Source organism: Micrasema longulum, unplaced genomic scaffold (genome assembly GCF_059751315.1).
Source record: "Micrasema longulum isolate JH-2025_06_02 unplaced genomic scaffold, ASM5975131v1 h1tg000731l, whole genome shotgun sequence".
NCBI classification, from domain to species: domain Eukaryota; kingdom Metazoa; phylum Arthropoda; class Insecta; order Trichoptera; family Brachycentridae; genus Micrasema; species Micrasema longulum.
Window position 1 is genome coordinate 224,520 of NW_028277926.1, and position 25,634 is coordinate 250,153.

The window sequence follows — 25,634 nt, forward strand, 5'->3', positions numbered from 1 at the left end:
CGCGTAATGTTCCCATATCGCAAACAATATTATCATAACACAAATGTATGATAATTTTATTTTAAAAAAAGCTTTTTTTTTCTCTAAAATTTTATTGCACACGCGGAAGATTGACACAACAGAGGATATAAATAAAAAATCTCGAACTTGAAACCGAGGATATATTGTTATACCCTTATCCCAGATTCGTGGAAGTGTGGTGGGATTGCCAGGCTGCGGAAAATGTTGACTGCATTTTTCTGTATTGGTCGGAGGGAGTCAGAGAAATTGTTTTCCGATGTAGAAGGACGTAAGTTGATTTTTAGTTTTACTGGCAATGACTTAGGATTTAGGATATAAAGATTAAGCTATTATTTAGGTGTTCATTGTATATTTATTATTTACTTTTAAAACTGGAAGTAGGGAACACATAATCATAAAATTATAATATTTATTTTATACTATATTATAAAATACATTATTTACTGCCTTAGAACGGGGAAGCTATCCTAGTTAGACAGTCTAGATGAATCACCAGCAAAAAAATATGTATGTATACTTTTACTACTCAATTAATCTATTGTATAAATAATTCAATGTAAATTGCTGTAATTAATACGTAGAAAAAAAAAATATTTTCAAAAAACTTGGAAAATAAAACAATTTTTTTTTCACATAAAGCGGATATTTTCATTTCATGTTAAAAAATATTTAATGCCATTATGTTTTTTTTTTGCGCCACAACCGATGAGGAGACCCAATTACAGTGGTGAATTACTGCACAAAACACCCAGGCTTGATAAAAAACAAATTTAAATTTTTACGACCTCACCGGGAAACGAACCCGGAACTTTCCAAGCGTAAATCAAGCGTCGTAACCACTACATCACGAAGGCCGCAAAGATTATGTCGATCAAATGTCTGTGGACTGTTTTTACAATTTAAGATTCAATGTACCTACTCTTACTGTCTGTATGCATTGTGTAACCGATCTGTTATAGGGGGGATGGCGGCTTCGTCTCCCTGGTGCCTCTCAATCGGCCAACCCGGCGTAAACGGGAGGCCTGGCGTATCGAGAAAGCACTGACCGCTGAATCAACCTTAGTAGCCCTGTAAAGAATTTTCCAACGGGCCAGGCCGTGTTGGTACAGAGAGGCGATCGCAGTCAAGGCAATCAAGGTGGCAACCAGCAGCGAAGAGCGAAGTGGGAAGCGAAGAGGGCATATGGCAACAAAGAGAAACACACAACTCAAATGTCTGGAGTGAACTGACTGTTTATTACAAAGGTACTCATTATTTCAAGGTAATGCCACTGCATGACATAACCAATAGGTACTATTTTAAATATCATCAACTTTTCTGCTCATTCAAATTTAAAACACAAATTTGGTCATAATATTCATAATTACAATACGCGTTATTTGAGGAATCTTCATATGTCTAAGTTTCGCTCAGCAAAGTTTGGCAGTAGGTCCTTGGAAAATACTGGCCATTCTGAATATAATAAACTGCCTGATGAGCTAAGACACGAAAAACTCAATAAAAATCCAGAAGTGTCGCAATTAAAAATATTTTTTAAATCTTTTTGATATTGATAATTATTTATGTAGTTTACATAAGATGGTGTTTTATGTTTCTTATCCAATAATGTTTTCTTTTTATTTCGGATGTATTAATTTGTATGGTGTTATGTATTGTCAAAAAAATGTTTTTTCTTATTTACGGTCCCAAATGAGTTTCTAATAACTCCTGGGAGCATAATATGTAATTTTTGTAATATATGTTTAATTATTAATAAAAATAAAATTCAAAAATGAATAAAGCATTGCGAGTCTACTGCCCGTCGCCCAGGAGAGGGGGTAAGGGAGACAGCTCGCTCAGCTCCCCGCACTCTTACTCTACCCGACGGCCGGCATCGTAAATAGCGACGTTCTCCCGCGCACGGGTTTAGTCGGCAGTAGACTGCGCGCCGCGAAACATACAAAACCACAATGAACATAATATAATAATCATACAAAATATACATAAAATCAACATGAAAATATCATATTCTCTATTTCCCCCGGTAAAGCCAAAACCGAACCCAAAAGTGGAACAATCGCCTTTATTGTGGATTCAGAACTCTGCTTTGACAAATACCAGGGCCCCATACTGCTAAATATTCGATTGAAATAAATATTTTTTAAAATTGAAAACATACTTACTTTACAAAATATGTGTAGCGGCTTCCATTGTCTCCAGCGCGTCCGGACCACATCGTATGTAAAAAACATTATTATAAGTGACCGACAGAAGTTTTGGTTTTGCCAGTTTCGGTTAATAAAATAAGTTTCGGCAGCGGTTTTGGCATCTTTTGACAAAACCTGCGGTCGGGATGTGTCGGATTACGTTCGACGGTACTCGGGTGGAAAATTACCACAACTAGAGACCTTGGATTGCTGTCGAGGCACCAAGGCAACAAGGCTCCCACCAGTACTGTTTTCTTTATTTTTTAACAACGTTGTGTCTATATTTGAGAAAGTAGACGTTCTTCTCTTTGCCGACGATCTCAAAATTTCAAAACTGTTACCTCTGATATCGATTGTGGAGTTGTTCAGTCAAATTTGGTAAGGCTGTACAACTGGTGCTAGAAAAATGAACTTTACTTAAATGTAGACAAGTGTTGTGTAATATCATTAACAAGAAGTAAAAAACCTATATTATTCGATTACAACATCAATAATATCAATCTGGGAAGAGTAACGCAAATAAAGGATTTGGGGAAGTTTTTGACGAAAAATTGTCATTTATTCCTCACATTGATACCATAATAAGACGATGAAATGCCTTGGATACTTGCAGCGAACTGTAAAGGACTTTAATTCCATCACTACCCTCAAAGTGCCATTTACGTGCCTTGGTTAGAAGTAATTTAGAATTCAATTCAACAATTTGGTCACCTTATTACAATGTTCATATTTTAAAGTTAGAAAAAGTACAACATAAATTATTTAGATTTATCAATTACAAACTTTTATACCCACTGGAAATATTGATAACGATAATTTATTATGTACACTAAATATGTCAACTCTTTGTAAAATAAGAATTATAAATGATTTATTACTAGTGTTATCAGTATAAAAGTACCTGCGCGAAATACTCGGCAGCTAATGTTATTTTTTTAATCTAGATGTAAAACAACAGCAGCGTTAAACCATTATGCGTACATAGGTAAAAAAAACTTCCGGAAAACTTAAAATCTATAAAAAATTATCAAACTTTTAAAACTAAAATTAAAAAACATTTAAGACTCACCCCTTCCTAGACTCCGTACCAAAGAATGTTTATTTTTTATTTTTAATTTACCTTATTTATTTTTAATTTTAATTTACTTTGTTTAAAAAAAAAAAAAACGTGAAACGAACTCCCTCTCTAAACACAAGTATCTATTTTATTAGAGAGGTAGAAACGTTATATATAAGATGTTCTGTATATTTACCTATTTTGTATTTCAAAAATGTATTTTGTAAAAAAAAAAATATTCAATAAAAAAAAACCTCCTGGCAGTCATAATTATTATTACAATTCACCAATACCTAGTCTACACCGGCCAGCAGCCAGCGGCTAGGTAACGAGTATGGTGAAGTTGATATATTTCGTCTTTCTTTATATAGTTATAGGTTAAGTATTCAAAAGGTTATAAATTAATCTGTATAAAACTTCTTAATATTGTTCTTTATTTACTAATTTTTATTCTCATGTATCTCTATAATAATGTATATACTTATGTGTATATATGTGTATGTGCATATATGTGTATGTATATAAACGTGCATGTATGTATATGCGTGTATGTATGCATATGGATGTGTATGTATGTCCGTATGTTTTTATATGTAAATTTATTAAATATTTTTCGATATACTTTCGATATGCACCTATGTTGGTACATTTCCTTATTTTTATTTATTATTGCATCTTTTAGTTTTTCTTATGTTACCTTTAATTTAAACTAAACGTACATACTTATGTTTCACTGCTGCACTTGAATGTATTTATAATAAATGTAAAAGCCCGTGGGGCGGGTAAATCAATAAATAAATAAACCAAGAGGGGTAACAAGTTTAACTGTTGACTTTTCTGCTTGCTGCGCTTTTTCTCTCGCCAGTATGTATCAACATGTGTTGTTTTAAATTATATTTCCGCCGAGATGCATATTTACATTCCAAGCAGGCGAACGGTTTCTCAGAAGAATGGATCAACATATGCCGTTTTAAATGACACTCCCATAGAGTTATATATTTACATTCTGAGCATGCAAACTGCTTTTCGCCAGTATGTATCAGCATGTGCTGTTTCAAACTTTGCTTTTGTCGAGTTATGTAATTACATTCTGAGCATGCGAACGGTTTTAGGCCAGTATGGATCAACGTGTGCTTCAATAAATAATCCTTCCGTTGAGTTGTATACTTACATTCCAAACATGCAAACGGTTTCTCGCCGTGTATCATAATGTGCCTTTTTAGATTATCTTTCCATCGAGATGCACGTTTTTCGCCAGTATGTTTAAACATGTGTTGTTTTAAACTTTTCTTATGTCGAGTTACATATTCACATTCTGAGCATGCGAACGGTTTCTCATCAGTATGTATCAACATGTGCCGTTTCAATTCACCTTTGAGTTTAGTTGCATAGTTACATTCTAAGCATGCAAAAGGTTTCTCATGAGTATGTATCAACATATGCTTTTTCAGTGGACCTTTGAATTTGGCTGCATAGTTACATTCTGAGCATGCAAACCGTTTTTCGCCTGTATGTATTAACATGTGCTGTTTAAAATTACTTTTCAGTTGAGTTGTATATTTACATTCTGAGCAAGTGAACGGTTTCTCGCCAGTGTGTATTAACAAGTGCTGTTTTAAATTATTATTGTATCGAGTAACATAATTACATTCTGAGCATACGAACGGTTTCTCTTCAGAATGTTTAAACATGTGCTGTTTCAAATGACCTTTCTGTCGAGTTGTATATTTACATTCTGAGCATGCGAACGGTTTCTGACCAGAATGTATCAAAATGTGATATTTCAAATTACCTTTATATTGAGTTGTATATTTACATTCTGAGCATGCGAACGGTTTTTTGCCGGTATGTTTCATAGTGTGCTGTTTCAAATTACTTTGGTATAGAGTTTTATATTTACATTCTGAGCACGTAAACCATTTCTTGTCAGTACTTGCCGACGGATGTACATTACGAGGTTTCTTCGTCTTTCTCTTCTGTCGTGATTCATTTTCACAGTCAGGTAATGGTTCTGCACTATGAGGCGGTAGATTTATACTCTCCAAAACTAACGTTGTCGATTTAGTGCCTGAAAAGATAGTCATAATATAAACCTCGAGGGACGCATTCGGCCACCGTTTTGTGGATATAAGGGACACATTTGTAGTAAACCCTGACTAGGTCTACAGGGAAACATACTGATTGCGATAATCCACGCTGGTATCATATTATCATAACTTATAAATACGTTCGCCTGTGTGATTATATATTTGGCATCATGAATAAAGTACTTTGCCGATTTTTTTGCGGAGGTTTTCCATCACGGTTAATAGGGTATTTTATAAACTGGGGATATGATTTGTATTGTAATGTATTCAGTATTTGAAGAATATTTTTACGATTGGAACCATATTACTATCAAAATCTGAAACAAATGTTTTTATTTATAATTTCCTATTTGAAGTTTGATAGAAATAAAACGGCCCGTAACTGGCCAAAAGGGTTGATGACGTCACGCGTGACTTATATATCCTACGTTCACTCAAATCCTATACTGAGATACTCCGACGCGGGCGGCTGGTGGCTTTTCATTTGTTTTTTATAGTTAAATTTCGTCTTTTCCTTTGTTTTTTTTTGTTTTCATTTATAAACATCCATAGCATTATGACTGAAATTGGTTTTTTACCAGGAAAATCCGATAAATTGCCCAAAATAGATATAATCATGATGGGTATTTTTTTCTCATCCAATACAAACTTTTTAAGTTCCGAGTATAGAAATGTAAAGGCCGTAAGGTAAGCAAACATATAATGTTTGCTTCCAGAATGTATTCATTTAAATAGTTGTATTATTTGCATGAACTATAAATATATTGTTTCGCGTACATTTAATGCAAAAGGGAAGTAACGTGACTTTGACACAACATAATCCATAAAATACCATTGCTTGTAAACATCTCTATTGCTCGAGTGCGTGTTAATGCCTTTTTTTATTAAATGTGATTTACTTATTAATATATCAGCTAGGGTAAATTACGGAGACAATGCCATAGATTACATTCAAGTAAAACGGACGGGTGATATTTGAATGGTAAAAGGTCGAGTCACCCCAGCAGAACATGAAGTTAGAACCAAATCGTACTCGGTGACGTTGATTTGCGATGAAGTCTAGGAAATAATAGATTCCTGCAAGTGTGAAGACTGTCCAGCATCTCAAGGTCAGTTGCCATTTTGTAAATGCAATAAATTTCACAAATAAATAAGGTAGGTTTTCATACAGCAATTTTTTAGTAATTTATTTGTTATTCATACAGAAAACCAACAGTTCCACAAATTAAACTAAGTAACATAAGTACAGAAATATAATACAAATATAAACAATAACGTTCAAAGAATAAACTATTTTAGTATTGTAGTACCTGTCAAGCTTTATAAGTGCTGATTTTAGTACCTACTGTTAGTAAATGTTTATAGTCTACCGTCTACATCATAAAATATAGTATTTTGTACTGAACAAGACCTACGGAAAAAATAATAGTGGTTTGTTTTTTTTAACATCTCGTTTCATAACGTTCAAATGCGTTCAACCATTTTTTCTGCATTTTTTCATTAGGTACTAGGAATGGCCAAAAAGCTTTATTTTGCGTCTTCACTGTAGTGTTTGTGCACATCGGAACTAAACAGTACTTGTATCTTATAACTAAATACATTTTATGCGCGTTAATTAGTTAAAACAGTGTAAAACAACCGATTACAACAAAAACAACACGTAGGCTATACAAATTCGTATAAATTTGTTTGAACGGTCAGTCAAATTCGTAACGCGTGACGTCACAAGCCCATACGGCATCCGAATGTTCGTTTTGGCGCCAATTCAAAGAATACGTTTTTAAACCGCTCTGAAAAATTAACGCGTGGACATAAAAAAATAAAAACTATACAGTTACCATCGTAATTTTTTTTTTCTATTTTTTTGCAAAATAAAAAAAAAACGTGAAAATACCCTATTGTTAAAAATGAAGTATACCAAATAAAATAGTGTGGTTTCGGCCAGAACTGAACTGAGTACTGTTGGCAATGTAAAGATGTGGCGGGCACGGATGATACTCGGTACTCGGCACTGTGGGTATAGGAAGTTTGTAGTACTCACCCCTAGCGGCTACTGACTACAATAGGAACTGCCCAACCCAATATTACTGGCAACAATATTACATAATATACTTTTATTTACAGTTCATACTTAAAATTATGGTAAAGTGGAATGTAGTATTACTCACTAGAGTCAACTTCAGTGTTGCGAGAGGATTCCAAACATTCTTGTTTTATATCGGGATAATCGATATCAATTTCGGTAAAGATCAGTATATCACTTTCTATAGTATACTGTTGTTCTGTACTGGTCCCAGGTTCAGCCTTCACGGTAGCAACACCTGGTTCCTCGCTTCTGTAGGGACATGGCGTCCCCTCCCCAGTATGGAAAATATGTCCGATTACATCGCCAGTCTCTGCTTCAGCCTTGACGCTCACTAGAGCGATCTGTTCCATAGTCGTTATACGAACTCTTCACAACTGATGATCAATCACCTGAAAGTAAACCATAAATACATGATATTGAATATTCATTTAACAAACTTTCCTCGAAATAATATTTTCACCAAATAAGATTTATTCAAATCGTATTTTATTATTTAAACGGGAATCTAGACGCATTACTGAATGTCAGCATCTTAAGATTATTAATAATGATTATTTTACACTCGAGAAAAACAAGACTATTAAAAATGGATTTTATTCTAAACAAATAACGTGTTATTTCTATAGCAGGTGCCAGACCAATAAAATGAAATATTGTGGTATAGAATGACCTTTAGAATCAAAATTTCATATTAACCTTACCAGAGAGCGAACCCAGGATTTCAAGAATGGTAGGCGAAAGCACTAACCAGTACCTGAGTACTAGAGTAGTACCTGAGTCTTAAGACTTATTATCTTGCCTTCCATTTAACAAAAAAATATTTAAATACGCTGCGATTGGAGTGTCAGGTAGTGCCCAATGCATAAATGTGGAAATAAGGTGATTAACTGTAGCACCTTCGTTCGTTTTGTAAATTGTACCTGTTACGCTATCTTAGGGAAAAAAATAATGAAAACACAGGCAGCCTGAATATCATTTAACAAATTAAATCAAATAGACTCTTGTCCGATAGTGAATGTATGGGAGATGGTAAAAAGTGAAATTGCAAAAAATATACATAACAAATAAAGGAATTCGATAGAAAAATCTTTTAAAAATTGTATGCTGCCAAAAAAAAGCATGGGCGGTAATAGCGGCTAAAGTGGGCTTATAATTACTTATGATTGCTCTTACGGGGGGAAGGCAAAGGTATAAATTATTTGGACGCAATAATCATTTTAGCGACAAAACAAAGTTTGTTGAAAATTGCGTTTCTGATTTCAATTTGTTTATTAAATCCAAATTATTTAATTTTTTCTTGTTCTTCTGATATATTCTGTACGTTTTACCTTTATTTTTAAAACTTTAACCGTTTATAAAAAAAACAGCATTGTATCGCTTAATTGGTTATTGCTTGACAACATTATTAGAAAATCTCCTTATTGTTAAAATATGCGCAGACGCACATTATAATGGTAGAATATTTAAAAAACAAAGATTCGTAACCATATATTAAATCTGCAAATAGCCTCTATATATTAAACAATAAACATGGATAAAGATAATTTATTCTAAACCCAAAATTTGACGCAAATGAACAATATTATTTCATTGTCTTGTATTGTACCAGTTCTAGCTGGAATTAACTGTTTTTAGCACTTAATTATATTTTTATTTTATTTTCGCTTTAGCCGGGGCAAAACACCAAACCGGCCGGGACCAATAAGTAAAACCGGGACATAAAGTGCATTTTCTAAGTATGGTAAGTTTAATTGTTTAAAGAAAACCTAGTTTAAAATTATAACAACTATTGAGCAGAACATTTATGAACACATATTAAACATTATTACTTACCTACAGTTTTATAGAAAAATTGAGGGTGGCCAAAATAATTTTTCATACAACTAGAAGTGGACATGTTATTTGAATACCTAGCGCTCTGGGAAATGGGGCATATTATTCTAAGCAATAGAAATTTTATAAATGTAGTAATGTAAGGAGCAACTCTGAAAAACGCCAAAGAGTTTATGTACCTCGGAAGAAGGATCACCTGGGATGGTAGATTAAAAAGTGAAGTCGACCCGCATACATCAAGCGAGGATTGTTTTCAATAGAAAATCAAAGATGTTTAAGTCAAACAACAGAAACCTGAAACTCCGCAAGCAACTTGCCAAGATTTATGTATGGAGCATATTGATGTACGGTTGTGAGACATGGCGCCTAACCGAAAGAGATAAAAAAAGACTAGAGGCCATTGAGATGTGGTGCTAAATAAGAATATTAAGAATTTCGAGGTTCTAAGCAGAATCGAAGGAAGGAGGCACCTAATCAAAACCATCTCAGAGAGGCGATCCCGGTGGATCGGCCGCATTATGCGTCATGAGGGTCTCTTGCGTGACATAGTAGAGGGAATGGCTGAGGACAAATCTCAGAGGGCGCCCCCGACGGGAGTATTTGGAGCAAGTGTGCGAGGATTTAAACTGCGCCTCGTGTATTGAGCTGAAGAGGACTGCAGAGAACAGAGAACGGAGATCAGTGGAGGACGAGGTGCGGGACTTGGCTGCAAACCAATTTCCAGGATTGGAGACTGCGAAAATGAATACATTATATTTACAAACGAAAATTTCCGTGCTACGGAGGATTAATAATAATAATAATAAACTTACGTTTTATACAGACAAAACCTTGGGAACACGGAATACAGCACGTAATGGTTGATATGATGTATGACACACGCGGTGCGGCTTTGAGGAGGCACATAGACAATATCATAGATTGCATTACGACATCATAGAAGATAAAAGGCATAAACAACTCTACCTTACTAATTTGGTTAATTTTTTTGTACACTTTTTTTATATTTAAATTTTTGTTTGGGTACAATATACATAAGAGGTAAAACAGAGTATTAAAAAATAAAGGATAATTACAAAGAAATAAAATACATATTTTATAACAGTAAAAATAGTAAACAAAAGTCCCACAAAGGCATAAAATCATTAAACATAATTTATTTATTTCTTTTAACTGCAAACAGACTAAAATGTAAAATGATTGTAAATAGAAACTTTTAAAAATGTTTATATAAAAATAGTGCGGCCTGATATTCAATAATATGTTTTTAATCAATTATTTTAAATAAAGCAACGACGGTTTAAACGATATAAAAAATAAATAAACTGTATATTAAATAAGAGAAAAGTAAGAACCAAATATTGCACGCAAGTACTTACACTGGTTTAAAATCAGGCTACAAAGAAATTTTCATACTCTTTTGCAATATTTTTAAAGGTCTCTTTTGGAAAAAAATACATTGAAAGTTAAAAAAAAACTAAAATATGATAATTGTTTACATTATGAAAATATACAGTATGAAAATTTGAAATAAAAACATTATTTTCAACATTAAGTATTTAAGTCCTCTGAATTTTCTCCGAAAACAACAACAAACCATAACGCCATTTCCCCGTAAGGGTAGGCAGAGAGGATAGAACGCCACATCATTCTATCTTTGCATACAGATCTCGCTTCATCTACATTCATCTCCCCATGCACGAGCGCCGATTATTCTGACTTTTAACACGTTCAAGTGTTTGTTGGATTCGGCCATGCCATGTCTTTTTCGGTCTTCCCTTATTTCTGCATCCATCAACATTCGGATTGAAAATATTCTCAGTCGTTCTTTCACCGTCCATTCGCTCTATATGTTTAAACTAGCGCAGAGTTCCTTTCTTGTTTGTTTCGATAACGCTTATCTCTGCCTTACATAATGTACGGATCTCAACGTTATTGCATTAATCGTACATACTTTTACCACACATTCGCCTGAGAGATCACATTTCGACAGCATTCAGCCTACTTTCATTCTTGTTTTTTTAAATCCACACTTCGCTCCCATACATCAGGGTCGTGACCAGGAAACCGTTGTGAGCTACTAATTTTGCCTGTTGCGAAAAAAAATTACACAATAATTTACTTCAAATTTACTTAACATCCCACAGAGTTTTTAAATTGATCGGGCTTCAATTTATTAATAAGAACAAAAATAATAATTTTATATTTTCAAAATTCCATCTAGCCGTAATATCTATGTTTGTCTATACTTTAAATTCTCCATAGTTTAAATTCTAAATTCTTCATTATATATTTTATCTGTGATTCTCCTGTCAAACTCTAAAAGTGCGCGTCCCTCGTGGCTCGTGGTCCATAAATACATATTATATTACAATATTATTGGAAGAATATACTATGTTTTTTCTTACTAATCACCGCAAAAAGTAAGCTACAATTTCAATATGTAAAGTAGAATAAAGTACATTTTATTTGCAGCACCGCAATATAATCGAAAACGGAACTCGCTTTCGTGAAGCAAGCGTCTTGGCTAAAGGTAAATTCTTCTGCTCCTTGTGTGGATCAGTCGTGTTATGGAATAATTAGTACTGTGAATTTGTTATCAAGAAAATTCTTGTTGAAAATGTTTAATTTAATGAGTATTATAGTTGATAAATGGTATATACAACACCGAGGCTAATCAAAATTACAGGACGACTCTAGGCGATCTTAAAAACAAGAACGTATGATTTATATTTTAAAAAATGTTTGTAAGTACAGTATTGATTTATAAAAAAAGAAAGCCCAAAATATTGAATGTTTTTGAGATTCTGTCTCGTTTGCTTTGTTGGAATTATTCAGTCTCGCCTTCATTATTAAAAGAAAAGTATTTTTGCTTTATTTGGTTAGTTCATAACATCTTAAGAATTAATGTTAACTTTTAAGCGCATGACATTTTTTTTATCATTTCTCAAGAGTGTATTTTTCAAATTAATTAAAACATTTCAATGCTTTCTATTTATTGATTGATTTGGTGTTTATTTTGTAGAATTCCGTATTCAAACTTTTGATATTAGAAATCAAACAGTGATTTGAGTCTACTGAACACTTTATTATATTTTTACGAATATAAAAACCAAAATTTCGTGACAATTATTTTGCCTTTTAATTTTATTATTTTGTGATTGAGTTATATATTTTGTTTTATTTTATGGCTATTTATTTTCAGATAAACCAAAAAATGTTCTTGTATCCGTTCACAAAACCAGAGTTATGGAAGCTTTAATGAGTATTAAGGTGGAACCGGGGATTGGTGATGTAGAAAGAGCTATCCTCCGCACTGAGGAAAATGCGTCCTGTCCCTGTAGTTGTGAGAAGCAAGATGTTGCTACCGTGAAGTCTGAACCCGGGACTGGCGATGTAAAAGAGGATATTCTCGATACTGTGGAAGGAGCGTCACGTCGCTACAGAAGCGAAGAGCCAGATTCTGCTACCGTGGAAGCTGAACCGGGGACTGGCTATGTAAAAGTGGAAATTCTCCATACTAGGGAAGCGGCGTCGCCTCCATACGGAAGAGAGGAGTCGGGTATTATAACCGTGAAGACTGAACCGGAAACTGGCTATGTAAAAGTAGAAATTCTCCCTTCTGGGGAAGGGGTGTCACGTCCCTACAGAAGCGAGGAACTGATTGTTGCTACCGCAAAGGCTGAACCGGGGACCAGTACTTACCAGCCTAGCATAACCAGTGATAAAAATATCTCCACAAATAAGAATATTAAAAATCCTGTCATTAAACAAGAATGTTTGGATTCTTCTCGTTGCGATGAAATTTCCTCAAGTAAGTTATACTTTCTCCTTCATTATAAGCTCCGAGATTACGTCTATGGACTATGTATGACGGTACGCAGAGGACCTAAACTCCTTTTGCATAATTACCGATGTAATATTGAGATGGCAGCAGAGTTGATTCATGATATTTTTCGATACTTTTCGAAAGAAAGTTCGTGGAGGTAACAGCCGTTAGTTTTTAAGAGGCACGCGGTAAAGACATAAAACTTACCTTTACAACTGTAACTATATACATTCTTACCATCTTGCCGAGGATAATTCAATGTACTAAAAAAAACATGTGTTCAATTCAATCGGGTTCATCTATTGTGATGCGTATTCAAAAATCGTCGATAAATGCAATATAAAGTAGTTTTTTTAACGTTATAAACACAAAAGATTTTATTATTTATATCACTACAGAGATGGGTAGAATTTTTGTTTCAAGATTATGGATGTTCGAGCGTTTACAGGGCTTATGACCTGTCATAGGTTGGGTTCAAGTGGCCACTTTTATGTAGAATTCTACAACATTCCCCATTCCGCTTATTAGCGAATATCCATATCAGTGACATTTTTGGTTTTTGTATATATGTCATGAAACAAGGAAAGCTTTCGCTAGCGCGTTTGGAGCGCCATCTATGTATTTGATATTGAGGTTAAGTATTAAAGCAAATTACTTTATTTATGTAGCTAGTGGCCACTTGAACCCAACCTATGACAGGTCATAAGCCCTTTGTAAACGCTCGAATATCCATAATCTTGAAACAAAAATTCTACCCATCTCTGTAGTGATATAAATAATAATATACCTACTCCCCCTTGGGATAAAACCCAGAATTGTGTGTGTATAAATATGTAAATATATATACACATACCAAAAAATAATATTGTGTAAACAAAAGATTTTCATTAACAAATTTGAATATTTTAAATAATATTTAACGTGAGTTTTATTTACTTTAATAGGAAACATTCGAATGGATTTTTTCTATTGGAATATCAACGTATTTGATTATATCTACAAAATAAAGTTCCGTTACTTTTTACTACAAATTAAGAAAAATGTATATATCAGAAAATGATGATGCACATTTAGTAGCTCAGCAATAATTTGACTTTGTCCAAATGTTTGTAGACCGTCTGGATTCCCTCCTTAGGGAGTTATTAAGATCTAAATTTGTTGCAACAGAGAAGCAAAACCTTTTTGAGAACTGACAATGGGAGTCTAGGCATTTACATGGCTTATGACTTGTCATCAGCTGGTTTAAGTGGCCACTTTACACACTGTGTTACATTAATTATTCTGCCTATGTTTAAACATCCACATCTTCTCATCTTCAGTTACCGGTCTATTATAAAATATAATATAAATTATTATCAATATTTAAAGCATAAACTTTGTGTTCAAACATTTGACTAAATTTTATTAAATATTTGTATATAACCAGTTACCGAATTTTCTATGTCTACCGGTTTCGAGACGTACCCGTCTCTTCGTCAGGACACCAATTAAACCAACATGCAAAACCCTGACGAAGAGACGGGTGCGTCTCGAAACTGGTAGATATACAAAAGTCGGTAAGTGCTTATTTACAAATATTAAATAACATTTAGTAAATTAAGTAGTTAAATTCAAATTTTTTATATAATTCGTCGGCCTCGTGCTGTAATGGTCCGCGCATTTGCCTACCATGCAAGAAGTCTCTGGTTCGATTCCCGACATGGTTGATATTAAATTTTATTTTAAATGATGTTTTTACACTTGATCATTTCATAGTCCACTTACTGGTACCTGAAGCGTAAGACCGATCGCCTTATCTGTACGTAACAAAGATGATCATGATACGCTGCGATTGGTACTACAATGCCCCTATGCACCATTAGGTGCCGAAAGGGAATGATGATGAATAATTAATAGCTACAAAGATAGCGCTTCAAATTATTTTTTTGTCGGAAAATACTACTTGCTTGTCGAAGAAACTTCCACACTCATCTCATTTTCCACAATGTTGTTGTAAAATGTACAGCAGTTTAAACTATTACATTGTTTGTGTTTTTTTTTCAGGGTCACAAGCAAGTCAGAAATATTACGCCTGTCCAGAGTGTCCATTTAATTCATCTCAAAGGATTATTTTGACATCGCACATGTTAACTCATACTAGCAAGAAACCATTCTCATGTTCAGAATGCCCGTATAAATCTTTACGAAAAAGTAATTTGAGATCGCATATGTTAACACATACTGGTGAGAAACCATTCTCATGCTCATACTGCCAATTTAAATGTTCTCAGAGCTCTGCTTTGAAATCACACGTGTTAACTCATACTGGCGAGAAACCATTCGCATGCTCGATGTGCCAATTTAAGTGTTCACGGAGAGATACGTTGAACTTACACATGTCGACTCATACTGGCGAGAAACCTTTCTCATGCTCAGAATGTCAATTTAAGTGTGCTCTAAGATCTTATTTGAAATCGCACATGTTAACCCATACTGTTGAAAAACCATTTTCATGTTCTGAGTGCCAATATAAATGTTTACAGCGCTCTGCTTTGAAATTACACATGTTAACCCATACTGGTGAGAAACCATTCTCATGCTTAGAGTGCCAATATAAATGCTTACAGAGCTCTGCTTTGAAATTACACATGTTGAACCATACCGGCGAGAAACCATTCTCTTGCCCAGAGTGCCAATACAAATGTGTACAGAGTTCTGCCTTGAAATTACACATGTTAACCCATACTGGCGAGAAACCATTCTCATGCACAGAGTGCCAATATAAATGTTATCAGAGATCGAAATTGAAATTACACAAGTTAACTCATACTGGTGAGAAACGATTCTCATGTTTAGAGTGCCAGTTTAAATGTTTACGTAAAAGTTATTTGACAAAGCATATGTTGACCCATACTGGCGAGAAAGCATTCTCATGCTCGGAGTGCGAATATAAATCTTTACGAAAATATGATATAAAATCGCACATGTTAACTCACACTCACATGAAACCATTCGCGTGCTCGGAATGCCAATTTAAATGTTCTCAAAAACATAATTTGAAATCACACATGTTAACTCATTCCGGCTATAAACCATACTCTTGTTCAGAGTGCCAATATAAATGTTTACGTAAAAATTACTTAGCAAAGCATATGTTGACTCATACTGGCAACTAACGATTCTACTGCTCCGATTGTGCATGTGCGTTTTCTAGAAAAACGAATTATTCAGCAAATCACATAGGATTATATTACTAATACTAAAGGTTATTATAGACGCGTGGCCAATAAATCGACTGTTTTTGTGTACTTTCTCGTTTGATGGCTTAATTTACTTGAATTGTGAGAATTGTGATGTGATCAATGGTCCTGGAGTCGCCGCGATGGTTGATCTATAATCATTATTTTATTTGGCTTTTCGGACACATCTGAAATGGAGATTTATGTTGATTATAATAATTTAGAAGTTAAAACTAGCCCGAAAACCCAAATTTCAATTGAAAATCATTCGGAAAAAAATCTTATTGGGTAATATAGTAAAAATAATGCACTCATAGCTAGCTCCTTACACTTAACGCATATTTAAAACGTCACTTCAATCTTAAAGCTATGCAATGCTACCGGGCATCAACACCTAAGATCGTTTATTTTCTTGGGCCACCTGGAGTGCTATTCTGAATCTTCTCTACCCCCTAGAGAGCTATTAATTTGTGGATTTTGATTTTTTGGGTGCGTTTACACTTTGCTTCATATCCACACTTATAATTAAATATCAAATAAATATGAACACGTAAAATTGAACACGGCGGTTTTCATTTAAAACATTATCGCGACCTTAAGCATTACCGAAAACAGTTAATTGGGTTAAATTGACCGAACCGTATTAGTTTTTATTCCATTTTTTGTACAGTTTTTTCATTTTTTTTGTTTAACTTTTGTACATATATTTCAATTGTACATTGGCGGGCTCATTGCCAAATGGCAATTTCTTCCAACCAACCAACTAATAAAATAGATTTATTTTTATAATTCAAGTTAAAACACATTCAAAAAAATAAATAAAACAACTTTGTTTTTAACCACTAATTTTTATTTTTCACCGACCGGTTTCAAAGCAAACAAGCTTCTTCGTCAAGGTTTACGTAACTAATGAATTGATTCCTTTTTTTTTTATCATGTTCACTAAATACTACACGTGGACCCAATAAATCAAGTCGTTTTCTCCTTACAAAAAAAGGAATCAATTCATTAGTTACGTAAACCTTGACGAAGAAGCTTGTTTGCTTTGAAACCGGTCGGTGAAAAATAAAAATTAGTGGTTAAAAACAAATTTGTTTTATTTATTTTTTTTAATATGTTTTAACTTCAATTATAAAAATGTGCGGAAAAGTGAGGCATAGTGGGGGAATTATTGGACACAGTCCGATGTATATATGATTCTACGCTCCTTCTGGACTATTCTTAATTCTGTGTGTATGTATGTTTTCTGAATAAAATAAAATATTAAAAAATATAATAAAAATATGTTACGAGTATTCAGTCTTATTGTCAAGTAAGTGGAAAACTTCACCAATTTATTTTGTTTTATTTGTGAATTAAACATATGTTTTGTTGATATTCGTCGATATTAATAATAAATCTTTATTAACCATAATGCACAATGCGATAAAAACAATAACAAAGGTACACATGGTGAAATGGCGGACTTATAACCGCAAGCAATTGAGATGGGTTATGTCGTTCGGGCGTTCAAGCTATAACTGATACTCGGTCGGTAAATCCATTCATTGTAGATATTCAGAGTAAAATTAAGCATCTAAAAATAAAAGGGATGATTATTCGAATATGCTGGACAAGAGGACATGCCGGTAACGTAGGAAATGAGAGAGCGGATGAACGAGCAAGAGCCGCAACTTGTAAAAGAACGGCACCTTTCTTCTCAGAATTTCCCCTAGCTTTGCTAAACGCTGTATAAAACAAAATACGCAGCAGCGTTGGGAGGATCATTACCGCGCTTCTTCTACAGGTAAAATCACTAAACCCAACGCTGGCTGATGCAGCAAACTTCCGTCACCTTCACCAAAGTACTTTCGAAAGGCCCAAATTTTTACCGGACACGGAGCTACGAGAAGTTACCTATGTAGGTTTAAATTAAGGAATGATGACTCCTCCATGCGATGATATTTATTCACATAGTATCGAACATCTGTTATTTCAGTGCCCATTTTTCAGTTTACAACGCCATTATCTTGAAGCATAATGCAGGAAAGATGGAATATCCTTAAAAGATATCCACACTGTAATTAAAAGTAGCTATCACGCGCCATTGTTCTTGAACTTTGCAACAATGGTGATTGGACTCATAAAGGTAATAAACCAAAATCAGTGATCGAACATCCTATTTCCAAGACAAATAAAACGATTTTTTCCGAGTACGAGCCTTGTACATGACACGTAAGGCTACTAAATACAGGGGTCCAAATATATATTTAAAAAAAAAAACCACAAGCAATTTCTTACAGTCTACCAAAAGTAAATAAAAAATACGATTATAAAAATTAAATTAAAAAATAAGAACGAATATACAGGATTATTATGTGTCTATTGCTTACATAATTATATTTGATGCATTTTAATTTATACCATCCCGTATGCATATGTTATCTCCAATTACAGAATTACGCAAAACGGGATAACATTTGTCATTTAAGTGTCTCCTTCCACTGGTCGGGGTCTAGTTACATAATCGTAAGGTGATTTTCTGCCGCTTCAAATGCTAGTCCGAGGAATAGTTTGACCAATAATAATGTCGAATGTATCGGGAATCGAATTACACGCCTGAGTAAACAAGCATGGCCAATTGGCTACCGCTAGTTCTCGAGGTGGACAAACAACAAACAAACAAACCATCACGCCGTTTACCTGTAGGGATAGACACAGAGGATAGAACGCCATATCGCTCTGTCTTTGCATACAGTCCTCGCTTCCTCTATATTCATACATCTTCTCATGCGAGTTTACTCTATATGTACACACCAACGCAGAGCTTCTTTCTTGATTTTGTCGAAAATTATTATCTCTGCCTTACATAATGAACAGATCTCAACATTTGTGCATCAATCGTACATAGTTTTACCACACATTCGCCTGATAGATCGCACTTCGACAGCATTCAGCCTACTTTCATTCCTGTTTTTCCAAGTTCATACTTCACTCTCATACATCAGAGTCGTGATCGGGACTCCATTGTGAACTGCTAATCTACCAATGCAGCACCCTTTCTGAATTCTGTTGATAATTCAAGTCTCAGCCTTACATAGTTCACGGATCTCGACATCATACATCGTTTTACCACACATTCGCCTGAGGGATCGCATTTCGACAGCATTAAACCTACTTTCATTATCATTTTTCCAATTTGATGCTTTCATTAGTGATGGGAAATTACTGAAAACGGAAATATATTTTTTAAAAGGTTGAAGATTAGACTCTTTGGGCAAAAGTGGACGGTTTCGTGGAAATGTATAAAGTTTGATAATTTTTCTATGGCATCTTGGTTGGGTACCTACTTCTGTTTTCCATAAATCTGAACTGGTTGTCATGTATTATATTATTTCGTTGAATAAAATCAAACATCCTTTTTTAAACTATTTTTGCAATGTTAGATATTACGGAGATGGGTAGGTAGTTATTTATTTCCTCTGGATTTCCTGATTTAAAAATTGGTGTTACTATGGTTTTTTTATAGTTGCATGGGAACCTGGGTTTTTTATTTTACATATTTTAAGGTTTCAGCAGTAAGACCATCAAAACCTAGGGCGGAATCACCTTTCATGCTATCGATAATCGACGATCGTCCTCTGCAGTAGGTTGGAATATATTTATTTTTTGGACATCATCAGGACTGGAAATTAATTCAGCAGTTGTCGTTGTGTGTATATGTGTGGATTTTTATACATGCGTTCGCACGCATGCGCATTTGGCATATGTATACGCACTTATTTATAAAAAAAGTTTTATATACCTTCATTTATTTTTTGAAATATATATTTATTTTAAACTTAAATTATTAATATTATAATCCCACAGCAAGCACAAGAGGTTTCTTCTTTTTTTATTTATTTATTTATTTACAGCTTTTATCAAAATACAATTTTACGTTCACTTTGCCCAGCTAACAAGGGTACATACCCCGTTCCAAGCTAGGCAATTACATTCTAATATATAATAATATGGGAGAAAGACTGATATCCATGTGCGAGAAAAGAATCCTGCAGCTCTTTGGGCATATTTCCAGGGGAGACTCTGATAGTTTGGAGAAAACTATTCAGCTGGGAAGTGTCGAAAGGGAGAAGGTCGCGTGGACGTCAACCGACAAGATGGAGCGGCACAGTCACCGAGTTATCAGAATCATCACTGACGAATGCCTATAGAAGAGCACAAGAACGTTCCAGATGGAGGGGGACTGTCCACAGACGAGCCAAGCCTGGAGTCAGGCGTAATCATTATCCTCAGACATGAGGCATGGATTGAAGAGATATAATAATAGTTAACAAATTAATAGAGAGAACAGACAAATAAAATATAAACTTATTCGTATACACATTTTTTATACATATATATATATATACACACACATACATACACCCATATATACACACACACATACATACACCCATGCGCATACACATACATACATTCATAAAAACATAGACAATTTATTTATGCGAAACTTCATGGTTGCCATCTATAGATATATTTTTTTAAATGATTCCTTATTTTCATATTTTATTTTCGACATCCAGTAAGAATCTCCAATTCGTGGCATGCATCAACTTTTCTGACTCTCTACGACCAATGTCACGAAAGAGCGAGGTCAACATCTTCCTCAACTTGACAACACTCCCGTCTTTCCACGATTCTGACAAAAGGTTATGGACCTTTTTGCCTACGTAATAGTGTTGTCTCGATGCCAGAACAGTGTTAACCCCTTCACTTAGTATCAGATCCCTATTAGAGTATCTTGTGTTATGGTTGTGGTTGCGGTTGACGCTCGGGTAAATGTCTATTGATGTGTGTAACCACTACCGTTCTCAATATATACGGTTGAATAATATTCAGTACTCTGAATTCTTTGAAGAGCAAGTCACTTGGAATACGAAATGTTTTTTTTTTAAATTACTCGGATTAAAGATTTTGTGCGATTGCTACAGATTCAAGGGCGGTGTGATATTTCGTTTATTTTTTTTTGTTTCTGTATTTTAGCTTTATTATGTATTTCTTTTTGTTAACATGTAACTATTTTATAATTTAAAATTAAAAAATACAAAATAAATAATTAAATTTACTGAGCAGGTTAACCACTTCAATTGTTGACTTTTCTGCTGGCTGCTCTTCTTTTAAATTTGACCAAATTATTGAAAACTATGTTAGTTTCTCGGCACTGTGTATCAACATGTGATTTTTCAAAATATTATTCCATTTAGTTGAATATTTACATTCAGAGCATGCAAAGGGTTTCTCACCAGTATGTATCAAAATGTGCTGTTTCAAATTGCTTTTTCGATAAGTTGTATATTTACATTCTAAACATGCGAACGGTTTCACGCCAGTATGTATCAACGTGTGCAGTTTTAAACTTTTCTTATGTCGAGCTATATAATTACATTCTAAACATGCAAACGGCTTCTCGCCAGTATGTATCAGCATGTGCTGTTTTAAACTATTCTTAAGTCGAGTTACATAATTACATATTGAGCATGCAAACGGTTTTTCGCCAGTATGTATTAACATGTGCTGAATAAAACTGTATTTCTGTCGCGCTGTGTATTTACATTCTGAGCATGCGAACGGTTTGTCATCAGAATGTATCAACATGTGCTGTTTTAAACAATTACTGTGTCGAGTTTTATAATTACATTCTGAGCATTTGAACGGTTTCTCGTCAATATGTATCAACAAGTGCCGTTTGAAATGACACTTCCGTTTAATTGTATAATTACATTCTGAGCATGTAAACAGTTTCTTGGCGCTTTTCAACAAATTTACATTACGAGGTTTCTTCGTCTTCCTCTTCTGTCGTGTTTTGTATTCAAACTCAGGTAGTGGTTCTGCGCTATGAGACGGTAGATTTATACTCTCCACAAATAATGCTGTCGACTCAGTGCCTGAAAAGATAGTCATAATATAAGATAGTCCTAGTGGGAAGAATTGGGCCAGCGTTTAGCGGACACCAGGGCCCTGCTTGTAATTCTGACTAGGCCTAGAGCGAAACTTTATATATTGATTGAGCTAATCCACGTTTGCATTACATGATTTATCATCTTCATTCCCCCTTTACGCAACTAATGGTGCATAGGGCACTGCATTGGTACACCAGTCGATACATGAAGGTAAGATGATTCTGACGTTTCATTCCAAGGGCTATAAAATATGTTAATGTAAAAACACCTTTTTGAATAAATATTTCATGGCAAGCGCACTAACTACTATACCACGAAGCCGACATCATATGATCACTAATTTATTATTAAATGCTATGATTTGTTTCATGATTTATAAATACGTTATGTGTGATTATATATTATGCATCATTTTTATAAAATGTTTAAAATAGAAGTGATTAAGTAAATTACCGATTATTCGGTTTTGTATCACGCTCAAAAGTTAAACATAGAGTAACAATGTTATGAGTGCGTCAAAATGTTTGTAGACAGGCTGGATTTACTCCCTAGGGAGTTATTTAGATCTCAACAAATTTTCAGAGGAAATTCAGCCTGTCGACAAACATAAGGACACATTAGAAACATTGTTGTAACTGGTATGTTGCAAGAGGCGTCCAAATTGGAAAAATGTTTTTGAAAATTGGATTAGCCGGATGAAACTCACCCACATGATAAAGTTTTCAGCTATTTTACTTCACGAAATTCAAAAGAATGGTAAATGTTACAGTGTCCACTAAAACCAGCTAATGACAGGTCATAAGCAATGTGAATGCCTAGAATTTCATATTGCCTTCTCAAAATGCTTTTCCTCTCTGTAGCAACATATTTAGTAAAATAAAATATATTAAATTGAAATAGCGTAGTTTCGGCGAACTGAGTACGGTTGGCAATGTATAGATTTGGCGGGCACAGATGATACTCAGTACTCGGCACTGTGAGTATAGGAAGTTTCTAGTACTCACCCCTATCAGCTACTGACTACAATAAGAACTGCCTAACCACACACAATATTACTGACAACAATATTACATTTCACACTTGTATTTACAATTTATACTCCCTGAATGGTAAAGTGGAATGCAGCATTACTTACTAGAGTCAACTTCAGTGTTGCGAGAGGATTCCAAACATTCTTGTTTTAAATCGGGATAACACACGTCGATTTCCGTAAAGATCTGTATATCACTTTCTATAGTATACTGTCGTTCAGTGATGGTCTCCGATTCAGCCTTCACAGTAACGATGCCTGTTTTCTCGCTTCTGTAGGGACAAGGCGTCCCTTCCCCAGGATGGAGATCTTTTCGTTCTTCATCGCCAGTCCCCGGTTCAGCCTTCACGGTAGTAACACCTGATTCCTCACTTCTGTAGGGACATGGCGTCCCTTCCCCAGTATGGAGAATTTCTCCTTCATCACCAGTCCCCGGTTCAACCTTCACGGTAGTAACTCCTGGTTCCTCGCTTTTGTAAGGACATGGCGTCTCTTGCCCAGTATGGATAATATCTCCCTTTACACCGTCAGTCTCCGGTTCAGTCTTGACACTCACGGACGCGATCCGTTTCATAATCGTATACGAATACCTCACTCCTGAAGATCTATTACCTGAAATTGTAAACGATATACTAAGAATATTAAATATTCATTTAACATCTTTCTTATTTCCTTGCTTTCACGACGCCTAATCGTATTTAACTATAATAACAGGAATCTAGGCGTATTTCTAAACGTAAGCATTATCATCGGCATCACCTGAAGACATCACTTTTCCATCCATTAAGTATTAACTCAAACAGACGAGACTATTATTAATGTATTTCAATCATTACAATATTTGAGTTTGCCCAAATGTTTGTAGACAAAAGACTGGAAATAATTCAGTCAGATGAATCTCGTATTTACTTATTTATTTATTAACGGACATTGTCCATGTATACAATTTATAAGGTTTAAATATTACAATAAAGGAATAGTTTAAAACATTTAAAAAAAAGAAGCATTGACAAACATAAGGGACATCGAGACAAGATCTGGACTATTTATTTAGTACTCGTTTAAATCGTTGTAAACTTAAACCAAAAAAGTCCAGATCTTGTATTGAGTTAACAATACGACAAAGACGGGTTATTGGAGAATTAAGGCCATAGTTTGTTCTATGCTGATCGATGAACAGTACTTTATTGTTTCTCAATCTACGAGTCGGAATATTGAATTTTACTGGTCCCAGTAATGATGGAACATCGATTATACCATTTAGTATGCCGAACATATTTACAACAATAAAGGTTTCAGCTCTTTAACTTCACCAAAATCGACAAATTGAATAAATATGGATATTCAAACATAGGAAAAATTGTGAATGTTATACAGTGTGTAAAGTGGCAACTTAAACCAGCCAACGACAGGTCATAAGCCCTGTAAATGCCTAGACTTCCATATTCCCTTATTATAGGTATTCTCCATCCTTGTTGTAATTTGTTAATCTCAATGACTCCCGAGGGGGTAAAATCCAGTATTTTGTCTACAAACATTTGGACAAACTCGAATATTGTAATGGAACCAACTGGTCCAAGATGAAATTTAAAAATTGGAAAATTGTTTTCAGCCGTTGCCTAGTATATGAAATAATTCAGTCAGATGAATCTCTTCACAATAATAAGCGTTTCGGCTCTTTAACTTCACTAAAATCAACAAATGGAAGAATTGAAGAAATATAGATATTCAAACATAGGCAAAATGGTGAATGTTACACAGTGTGTAAAGTGGTCACTTAAACCAGCTAATGACAGGTCATAAGCCCTGTAAATGCCTAGACTTCCATATTCCCTAATTTTGGGTATTCTCCATCCTTGTTGTAATTTGTTAAGATTTCAATCATTACAAATATAATATTACGCTTACAACAGGTGCCAGTCGAAGAACAATGACCCATCACAATGGCGCTCCTCGTTGGGCGCCATTGTGATGCTGTCGAACGAGAGAGTGAGAATCTAAGATATGTCGTGTAAAAATAAGTAAAGGTGAAAGTAAAAAAATAACCTATATTATACTATCGCAAGGGAGCTCAGTACTTAAAAATTATTACCTTCCCCAGTTTTACAAAGAAATTGACTACAACTGAAGCCTGGGTATTAGAACAGCCCTCCGTAAACGGGCACGATACTACATGCAATTGAAATTTTATTTACAAACAAAAACTTCTGCGCCATCCTGCGCCAAGACGAATTAATAAAAACAATAATAAACTCACTTTTTATGTAGACAAAACCTTAGGAACACGGAATGCTGTAATGGTTGATATGATGAATGACAACACGCAGAGCGGCCATTTCGAGGAA

At 34.5% G+C, this 25,634-nt stretch overlaps 2 protein-coding genes and 1 long non-coding RNA gene across 6 annotated transcripts; 1 reads left to right on the plus strand and 2 right to left on the minus strand.

Annotated features, from left to right (window-relative positions):
* Positions 1 to 3,920: 3,920 nt before the first annotated feature.
* LOC148279341 (uncharacterized) lies at positions 3,921 to 10,180 on the minus strand. 2 transcript variants are annotated; one of them, XM_088230123.1, is made up of 3 exons: positions 10,083 to 10,180; positions 7,520 to 7,826; positions 3,921 to 5,332 (listed from the first exon to the last, which is right to left on the minus strand). In XM_088230123.1, the coding sequence occupies exons 2-3, from the start codon at positions 7,785 to 7,787 to the stop codon at positions 4,086 to 4,088; spliced, it is 1,515 nt and encodes a 504-aa protein (XP_088086249.1). In that variant the 5' UTR covers positions 7,788 to 7,826; positions 10,083 to 10,180; the 3' UTR covers positions 3,921 to 4,085. The 2 variants fall into 2 exon arrangements, with proteins under 2 accessions (XP_088086249.1, XP_088086251.1); XM_088230125.1 differs by lacking the exon at positions 10,083 to 10,180 and adding an exon at positions 9,271 to 9,350.
* A 1,398-nt stretch (positions 10,181 to 11,578) lies between these two features.
* Positions 11,579 to 16,875, plus strand: LOC148279342 (uncharacterized). 2 transcript variants are annotated; one of them, XR_015822921.1, is made up of 3 exons: positions 11,579 to 11,693; positions 12,476 to 13,084; positions 15,143 to 16,875. It is a non-coding gene; the product is annotated as an uncharacterized LOC148279342 (long non-coding RNA). The 2 variants fall into 2 exon arrangements; XR_015822922.1 differs by lacking the exon at positions 11,579 to 11,693 and adding an exon at positions 11,764 to 11,803.
* Positions 16,876 to 20,855: 3,980 nt separating this feature from the next.
* On the minus strand, positions 20,856 to 25,634 carry LOC148279343 (uncharacterized). Of its 2 annotated transcripts, XM_088230128.1 has the most exons (4): positions 25,547 to 25,630; positions 23,732 to 23,901; positions 23,395 to 23,632; positions 20,856 to 22,244 (listed from the first exon to the last, which is right to left on the minus strand). In XM_088230128.1, the coding sequence occupies exons 2-4, from the start codon at positions 23,861 to 23,863 to the stop codon at positions 21,502 to 21,504; spliced, it is 1,113 nt and encodes a 370-aa protein (XP_088086254.1). In that variant the 5' UTR covers positions 23,864 to 23,901; positions 25,547 to 25,630; the 3' UTR covers positions 20,856 to 21,501. The 2 variants fall into 2 exon arrangements, with proteins under 2 accessions (XP_088086254.1, XP_088086253.1); XM_088230127.1 differs by having other exon boundaries at positions 23,395 to 23,901; positions 25,547 to 25,634.